The sequence below is a fragment of the Rhinolophus sinicus genome, chromosome 7, assembly GCF_057876585.1.
Source record: "Rhinolophus sinicus isolate RSI-liver-muscle chromosome 7, RSI-T2T, whole genome shotgun sequence".
NCBI lineage: Eukaryota > Metazoa > Chordata > Mammalia > Chiroptera > Rhinolophidae > Rhinolophus > Rhinolophus sinicus.
The window spans coordinates 2,217,519-2,227,138 of record NC_142507.1 but is presented as its reverse complement, the minus strand read 5'-3'; the positions used below and the strand labels follow the sequence as shown (position 1 = coordinate 2,227,138).

Genomic DNA, 9,620 nt, shown 5'->3' with positions numbered 1-9,620 from the left:
GTTTCCGCCCCCTAACGTAGTCCCGCCCACAGGACCCACTCCTGGCCGAGCCCGTCCCCGAATCACAGCGACGCCCCGCCCACCGAGCGACGCCCCGCCCACCGAGCGACTCCCCGCCCACCAGGGAAGTCCCGCCCCCAGCATCCCTGGCTGGCGCGGGCTTGCGGTCCGCAGGGCTCCAGGGAGCGGGGGTTGTTAGAGATGCCGCCTTGTCGTCCACCCAGGAAGATGGGAGACGAGCTGTCGCCCTCGGCCGCTGCTCCGGCTGTGCCCTCGCACCTCGCGACGGTGACCAGCAGGCGAGGAGCTGAAACGTGTTTCTCAGGGTGAAATGTTGTTCCTTTCCTTGCTTCCAAAGCAGGTTCTGACCGCGTGGCAGGGGCGCAGGGACAGGGACGAACGTTGGCCAACAAGTGTCAAGGAACTGAGAAAACTTAGGGAAAACGTGCTTGCCTCCCGGTTGCGTGTCTGGGCGTGCATTGCAGTTTCCTAGAAAACTGACTCAGCTCTTCCCAGAGGCTCTCTGCTGTAACGTGGTTTGCACAGGTGTCTCTGCTCAGTCTGTGGAGCTCAGAGGAAAAGCCAGGTTTTAAGCAAACGTAGGAGTCCTGAGAGGTTTCCGCGGCATTTTATGTTGAGGATGCAGATGGTTAACCCTTTGTAGCGAAGGGAAAATGACTCATTTCCGCAAGATGTGGGTCACGGGCTTTAGCTGTTCAGTCTGTATTTTCTGTAATTCAAACATCAGATGACTTGCATGTGTGCTCGCTTGTCTCTCAACGAATCCACACACTCTTCAGGGGCCCTTATTCAGTCACATATGTGTCCAGTGCATGGGGGGGGGGTGAAATAAACATTTGCTGAGTGACAGTCCCTCAAGTGTAAAAAGTAGGCAATGGATGGTAGCCAGTCCATCAAAAATGGCTGTAAGGCTGTATCATCTTGAGCACGACTGATAAATACCTAAAGGAACCCTTTTTGTTTATCTGCCTGCAGCTCTGCTCCTTAAAGGGATAGGTGCTTGACAGATGTTTTCAGTTTAAGGAAGCAGGTTTTATCCAGAGTAATCCCCTGGCCAAATGCCTAGACATTCTGAACTTGAACTAATGACAGTCACAAAGGAGGGCTTGCGTGTGAAATCACTGAAGGTTAAGAACGGTCAAATACATATCACAAAGGCCATAAAAATATTCAAAGGGTACATGACGTCCTTTCACATCTTTTATGAGGCTTGGTTAAAATGCAAGTAATGGTTAAAAATTGCAGGAATTGTGAAATATTTAGCAGGTGCATGTTTAAAACTTGGCAAAGGTGGAGGAGGCAGTGTTTTACTATGTTAGGATTTGACACCCCAAACTTCAACAGTGTTTAGAGCAAAAAAAAAAGGAAGGGCTGCTGTGCTTTGTAATTATCAAGTGTACTTCATAAGTAAACAGTCAAGCTGTCTGTCTAAAGCTCAACAATGATTCTGTTTTTCCGTTGAAATTGTTATGTTCAGAGTCTACACAGACCAAAGTCGCCAGTTTTTGACTCTCTTCTTAGTGCTGTCTTATAAGAATGCTGTTGTGCTGAAATTTTGCTAAGAATTACTATGACGAGTACAACCTAACATGCTGAGAACTCAGTCCTCACAAATGTTTGCCACCTTAAAAGCTGGATAAATTATTAGAAAATGGGATCAGAGTAAACAGAACAAAAATGTGGAACGTAGGGTTTTGGTGATGTCTTCTTATCTGACAATATAAGGGACAAAATGTGTGGCTCCGGTTTCTGAAAGCTGTAATCTGAGACATGACTTGAGAGGTGATTCACTGGAATTAGCCTTTCAATTTTGGTCTGAGAATTCTCCTCCTGGCTTGCAATCCAGGGCATTGAGCAAGTCGGTCAGCCCCTTTCGGCCTTCGTGTAATCTCTGGGGCGATCTCGTCTGGGCAGTTTGCATTATGCAACCCCCACCTTAAGGTAACCTTAGGAATGGGAAGGTACAGCAATCCAACCCCATATGGTATCAGCTCTGTAAAATCAACACTTTCCACAAGTTATCAAATGGTACATTCCTGTGGTTAGTAAGTCCCAGCTGTACAAATCACAGGACGTGATGAATGAAGGAAGTGGGGCTCACCTGGAGAGCACCTCGGACTTGGGACTCTGCAGACTGGGGCTGTGTCCCCTTTGTGTGGCTTGCCTTGCTAGGTAACTGGAAATCTTGTTCATCTCAGTTTCCTGCCCAGTGAAAATTCGGTGAAAGTAGCCGCTTGGGTTGAGTTGACATTTAGACTTTCTAAGAAGACTTGGGGAAATGTGCCTTTCAGACAGAGTCTGTGCATGTGCCCTAATAAAACAGTATCAATTCATACTTCGATTCTTCCTTAACATGTTACTAAACTAGTATTTTTATGGCTGGAGTTATAACTTACAGATGCTGCTCTTAGCACACTGTCTAAGGCATTGAGAGGAGAGCCCATGAAGCATGCTTTGCTACAAAGGAAGCTCGAGCTGGATTGAACTCGTTCAGGAGAAGTGGACATGAGCTCCGTATCTTTGGTCAGAATTCCTGTGTTCTCTGGTCAGTGCTCATCTTTGACTTGTTTGTACTTGATGGTTGTGAACATGGAGACAGAGATTCCTTGTTAAGGAGAAAACCCACGAATAGTGATAAAGGGTTATTTAGCGAGTGAAAGGATTCACTGATTTGAGAAAGTGCATGATTTCTGTCCCTCCAATTTTTGAAAAAACAAAAGTAAAATGTACAGAAAATAAAATGTAAAGATAGCATCACAAGCACAGAAACATCCCTCGACTCAATGCCCCAGTTGCTGACTGAGACATCTGAGGGTCCATCACGGCCTTTAGTACTGCTGCCCAATGGCTTCAGCGTTCATCTCCTCATCTTCCCAGCACGCCACCACACCCACAAATGTCACCATCACTTCACTAAGATCACCTACATGCTGCGTCTGCCCACATTTCTCCAACTGATCCCAAAGCATCTATTCCAGCTTTTTTCCCCAAAGTAGGAGCTTGGGGGCCGCACATGGCGTTTGGTTTTTACATATCTTTTGTCTCTTAATCCTAAACTGTGAATATCCTGCCCCCCAATAACCTTTCACCCAGAAGTTCTAGCTCCCATTACTGATCCTTGTCTGAACCAAATATTACATTGGCCTTGCAAAAAAATGGTTCTTTTAAAATTCCATCATTTCATCTGTATTCAGTAGCTGGCATTCTCTCATAGAGAAGCTCTCTCTCTCTCTCTCTTTCTCTTTCTCTCCATCTCTCGCTCTCGCTCTCGCGCTCGCGCTCTCCCGACTCATGGATATTTGGAGGGAAGGAGGTTATACTCTATTACAATTACTATTCTTTTTGATGGCCAAACTGTCCCAAATTTGTACGGGACCCTACAAGCTAGCTCATGGGTGTGTTGTGTATCTGACATAATCTTATTAGTTTTTGTGGGTTTACTTTGTTTTTTAAAAAAGACTTTCTTAAGAGTAACTTTAGGTTCACAACAAAACTGAGAGGAGGGTACAGAGATCCCCAAGCACCCCTGCCCCCACCCATGCACTGTCTCCCCATTATCATCACCCCCCACCAGTGGTACATTTCTTACAATAATGACACTACACGGACACGTCATCATCCCCCAGAGTCCACAGTTTCCACTGGGGTCACTCTTGGTGTCGTACGTTCTGTGGGTTTGGACAGATGTGTAACGACATGGATCCACCATTATGGCGTCACACAGAGTCGTCTCACTGCCCAAACATCCTCTGTGCTCCCCCTGTTCAGTCGCCCCCCGACCCCCAATCCCTGACAACCATCTGTCTGTCGCTGTCTCCACAGTTCTGCCTTTTCCAGGATGTCACAGAGTTGGAAGCATACAGTGTGCAGACTTTTCAGATTGGCTTCTCTCGCTTAGTCATATGCATCTAAGTTTCCTCCGTGTCTTTTCATGACTTGATAGCTCATTTCTGTCTAGTGCGGAATGACATGCCACTGTCTGGATGGACCCCAGTTTATTTATCCATCACCTTGTGAAGGACATCTTGCTTGCTGCCAAAATTTGGCAATTCTGAGTAATAATAAATATAAACATATGCATGTAGGTTTTTGTGTGGACGTAAGTTCTCAACACCTTTGGGTAAATACCAAGGAGAGTGACTGCTGGATCATATGGTACAAGTATGTTTAGGTTTGTAAGAAACCACTAAACGGCCCTCCAGAGCGGCTGCACCATTTGATTCCCACCAGCAGTGAGTGAGAGTTCCTGTGGCTCCACGTCCTCCCAGCATTAGGTGGTGTCAGTGTCTGGATTTGGGCCATTCCAGTGGGTGTGCAGTGGGGTCTCACTGTCATTTCAGTTTGCATTTCCCTGATGACGTGATGCTGAGAGTATCTTCATGTGTTTATTTGCTGTCTTTCTACCCTCCTTGGTGAGATGTCTGTGAAGGTCTTTGGGCCATTTTGTAATCAGGTTGTTTGTTTTCTTGTTGAGTTTTAAGAGCTTTTTATATATTTTGGATAACAGTCCTTTATTATATGTGTGTATTTAAATATAAATATGTATGTACATTATCTTCTGTGATGAAAGTGATTACAGATCAGACCTTATTCTTAAAAGTTTGGCTCCTATTATTTTATATTGGCATAAATGGACCCAAACGTGCTAGAGAACGTGGATGAGGGAGGCCGGGCCTTTCCTTGAGATGCAGGAGCATAAAGCGCACTGTGGTCAGTGCTGTAGGGACCATTTCTCCCGCGGGATTCCAGCCTCATTAAGGACTGCAGAAGCAGAAGGTACGGGCTGCATGCACCAGGGGGTATTTGGGCCACATCTAAAGACTAGCTCAATTTGAACCTTATTTAGTGGTCCCTAAACAACGGGACTTGCGATTACCACCTTATGTGCTGCTGTGTGGACCGCGAGAGCAGCTGAGAGACCACAGTGAAACGGCCACACCTGGGCCTTTTACGGAAGGTTCGTGCCCATTAAGAAGCTCTTTGCATCATTGTGTCCATAAGTAACACTGCGCAGTTCAATTCTAGATTTCAGATTGACCCAAATCAAAGCCTTACACAGCCGGGACAGTAATTATACTCCCAGCGGGTCACACACCTTCTGTTTTCCCTGGGAGCCCAGCATACCCCCTCCTCCGGGAAGGAAAGTCACGGCCCCGTAGCCAGTCCACAGCAGCAAGCCCGGCGAGCATCCAGGAAAAGGGCCCGAGTACCCTCCTGCCCGCGGGGCGCACAGGGCGGCATAACTTGGGGACCCAGGATCAGTCCCCAGCCTGGGTGCCCTCACTCCCGAGCCATAGCCTGCAGAGGGTGCCAGAGGAGCGGGACGCGGCGCGGGAGGGGCCTCCAGGCCCTACCTTCTGTGCAATGTGGGGTGCGCTCTCAGCTCCCCATTTCTAACTCTGGGTACTCGGAGCAGCTTCCACCCTGGGATGCCCGGAGGACCTAATGGAAAACGTGGGCACGCGGGTTGGCCAAGCCTTAATGAGTCGCAGCGCAGTTCCTTCTGTGGCTCCTCATTGTTTGGAGCTTGTAACCATCGCCACCGCTGCCAGCCCCCGGCGCCCTTCTAGCCGGGCCGGCCCGGGCCGGTGACTCACTACTCCCGGGACGGCCTGCGGGCAGCGCTTCTGCGGGGACTGTCCCGTGCGCGCCCCCTGGCGGCCGGCGAGCATCCCGCGGGCTCCGGGCCGCCTGTGCCGCCGCCTGTGCCGCCGCTGTCCCGCCCAGCCCGCCCGCCACCGCCCGAGCTCCTTCCTCTCCCTCCGCGCCCGCCGCCAGGACCATGTCTCGACTCAGCTGGGGGTACGCGGAGCACAACGGTGAGCGCCCCCCGCGGGTGGGCTGGGGCGGGTGGTCGGGGTCCGCTGAGCGCGCGCGATCCCACTCCGGGGACCTGGTCCCCTCCACCGAGCCGCCCGGGAGCGGCGTGCGGGAGGCAGCCTCGTGTGCACTCGGAGAGCCGCCCCTGGGGGGTGGGCAGTGGGCCCCCAGACCCCAGGCGTCCTGTCCCGCCCTGCACCGCCCTTGGAAAGCCCGGGACTCCCTGGCGGCCGCACTTCTCAGTTAAGGGCAGGCTAAGGACACACTTTTAATGAGTTGAGGACAACTTCCCTTTCAGGCTTTTAAGCTCATCACTCAGGGGAACCCAGTCGTGGAAAATATTTGCAACTGCATTGGAGAAGTTTGAATGCCTTGCATTGCAACGGAAAATTCAGGGTGCCTTCTTGGCAACCAAAAGACCGCGAATGTCTTCCTAACGATGGACTGTTCCCACACAGCGTGCGGTTGGCTGGCTGACATGCGGGCTTTACAAAGGCTTTAGCTTCTCACTGGAAAGTGAAGCTGGACTTGGGGCCCCTGTTCACTCTTTCTGCCTCTCCTTCCACACTCATCCGTGCAGGCGCGGACGATTAGAAAGGACGGCTAGACTATAGCACGTCGCCAACATGTATTTACTGACGGAAGCAACAGTAATAAGATATATACTTTTCTTCTTGTATATTCTAACTTATCAAAAGTAAACCATTTTCTTTTATTTGCATTAAGCTGAACTTATTTCAAATGCAGATTATTTGAACTAATTGGAGTGGCCCCAAGAAAGCCCATAGTGAATCACTGTCAACATTAAGTCTGGGAATAATGATGATGGTGGTGATGGTTTTGGGGTTAATGTGTATATTATGGAACAGCATTGTCGAGTTTATAGAGAGTTTACTTTCACAAAGAAACAAGAAAGTTTCATTTCTAATTGTAGCCCTTTGAGATTACAGTTAAATTACCAGTTTAAAAGTGGGAGCGGGTGAAATTTAGGAATTCAGTAATGCAAAGTATAAGTTAGGTGGGCTTATTTTTGACTGAGTACGTTTTGCTAATTTCTGACATAAATTTCGTTCAATGTCCTTCTCTGCTGGAATAATGGGCATTATTGTTAATTAATGGTTACTGCGTGCCAATAACTATGGTTAGGTAGGAGGGTGTTTCCGATCCCTGAGTACTGTTTCCTCTTCAATGTGTTAGAAAACATTGAAGCTCCTCTTCAGAAATCTAAAAACTCCATCTCAGGAAAGCAAGCCATTAAGGAGGAGTGATTTTTCAGTTCTTTGAAGAATTGTGGGGCCCTTCACTGGCTCCCTGCTCGAAGCAGCAATAACATCCTGAGGACCACACGTTTAAGTGGATCAACTGTGGCAAAATCCCCTTGGAAATGCATCCTCACTGGGCTGGCCACTCCTGCGTGTTTTCTGTTTCCACGGCCAAAGGCGGTGAATGAGCAGATAAGAGGCTTTGGAAGGGGGTAGCACCTTCACAAATGACCTGTAACTGCTTCCGCGAACCTTCCATAGTTTTATGGGTTTAGTTTAGGGAATGTGTCCAAAACTGAAAACTGCGTATCACTGTGGCCATTCAAAAGTTCTTGAAGCAATGGAAGAAACGTCATCTCTCTCTATTTAGGAACTGTGTTTAAATGGGTTTAAAGTTGGATGTTTGGAAAATGTAAAGGGGGGGGCTCTTAAGAGGCAGGGAAATGAACCTGCCATAGTGTTTAATATATATAATATTGAGTATTGGATGTAAAGGGGTATTATTTGTATTTCATTTTAGTTTGCCTCTGTTTTAAAAAATACTCATGGTTATAAAGGACTGGAAGTAGGAGAGTACATGAATTAGGAGAAGAAAAAAACTCCTGATTGGAAAAAAGTCAACAACATCTGTGACACATGCACTGCATTTTTGAAATCTAATTATCTTTAGGTTGGCTCATACGTGGTGGCAGGGAGGCAGAAAACTCTTTTTTTCACATAAAATTGGATTCGGTTGTATTCAGAAAGACGACTAGAAAGGTAAATGAGAGTACTGTGTAAGGAAATGTAAGGCCTTTCCTGTAATACGTTGTAAGCCAGGACTTTTGATGTGTCAAGTTGCTTTGAAGTCCCAAGTGTCAGATGCACAAGAGAACAACTTTTAAGTTCTGTGTGTGGTTAGGTGTACATGCCATGACTTTTTGTACCCGAAGCATACGTATGTGAAGGAAGAAATTTATGCTTTCTCCTTTGCACAAATGAAGAGTGAAAAGGGGCTATTAGATTTAGGGAAGGAAGCTGTAGATGATTGTGATATATTTGCATTTCATGAAATTTCATTCTAAATCTTTTAAAAATACTTGCTGTTAATCACTAATGTGTAGTTAATTGTCATGCTGTAGCATTTTTATAAGTACTTGAGTTTTAGAGAAATTAGGTCAGCTGGTTAGTGAAGCAGGGAAAAGTTTAGTCAGTCGCCCTGACATGTCCTTGCCTGGGGATGGCTGTGTTTCCGGTGGTGGCTCTGTCTCCTTGCCCAGTGGTGGCTGTGTCTCCTTGTCCAGTGGTGACTGTGTAAGTTGCAGGTACAGTGGAGGAGACAAGAAGAACCTGTGACCCAGACAGTGACTCAAGTCTGCAGAAGGAATTGGCACGTACCTGGAGCTGCCACCTCACGGCTGCTTTTGACAGGCAGAATTTGAATCAAGTCTCCCAGAGACGTGAAGAGACAAGACAAGAGAACTGCCGACGTATTGGTCCACATCCGGTTACCAAACGCGTGTCTGATTGGGAACTTGATGCACTTTGGGCTCATTTAATAGAGGATCAGGGTGAGGATTGTCGTGATCCACTCTGGAATTCAAATGTAGCATTGGCAAAGTAAGCACAGAATGACTTTCTGAAATGTAGAAAGAGAAATAAATTGCTGCCTGACTCCACTGCCGCTAATCAGCACTATTACGTTTCCTGACATGGTGCAGCCATTTCGTTTGGGTTCTCCTACGTGGGACTTTTCTGTATTTCCTCAATATGCCTGTTGCTCCCCACAGCTGAGTTGAGGCCTGGGAGACCCCCTTCGACACCAGTGAGCGATAGAAGAAAGAAGTAGGACCACAGCCTTTTTGCACCTCACAGCTCTCAGCTCCATCAGTTCTTTCAGCCCTTAAACTTCACGACCTCCACAGCTACCCCGGCTCCTTCTTGGACTTGACACTGAACCTCATTGTTTTTCATAGTGAATTGTACTGTTGTTTTTAGTTTGGTAGAAGAGTTCCTTCAGAAAGTCCCTTATACAACTTACATGCTCTTTGTCTACAAGGGTTAGTTTAATTCTGAATGTGAATGAAGGCAAACCAGAAGGCTTCCATACTTGTAAGAAAAGCAACTAGGCTTGTAAAGAAAAAAAAACAAACCCAGTTAGATGCTGAGGTCCTGAGGACGAAGATCTTATTTTATTAATCTTAGTTTTCTCTTCAATCTCCAGCACAGTCTGTTGCTCTCAACAAGTATTTTGGATGAAATAAGTCGCTTGTTCCTTTCTCGGCCCTGTGTTTTCAAGGTCCTGTTCATTGGAACCAGTTCTTCCCCATTGCTGACGGAGACCAGCAATCGCCGATTGAGATTAAAACCAAAGAAGTGAAGTATGACTCTTCCCTCCGGCCTCTGAGCATCAAGTATGACCCAAGCTCAGCGAAAATCATCAGTAACAATGGCCATTCCTTCAGCGTGGACTTTGACGACACGGAGGACAAATCAGGTTGGCTTTTCTTTTTTTTTGGTCGGGGGTGCAGGACTTGG

At 47.3% G+C, this 9,620-nt stretch overlaps 1 protein-coding gene across 2 annotated transcripts in view; it reads left to right on the top strand.

Moving 5' to 3' along the window:
• Positions 1-145: 145 nt before the first annotated feature.
• LOC109444706 (carbonic anhydrase 13) overlaps positions 146-9,620 on the top strand; it is a 29,238-nt gene continuing 19,763 nt past the window's right edge. Inside the window, exons 1-2 of one of the 2 annotated variants that reach the window (XM_019726267.3) lie at positions 146-2,566; positions 9,382-9,579. In XM_019726267.3, the coding sequence (XP_019581826.1) occupies positions 2,527-2,566; positions 9,382-9,579 (238 nt within the window). In that variant the 5' untranslated portion in view covers positions 146-2,526. Of the gene's footprint in view, positions 2,567-2,615; positions 5,841-9,381; positions 9,580-9,620 lie in introns of those variants that run through there. The other variant, XM_019726268.3, reaches the window with a different exon arrangement.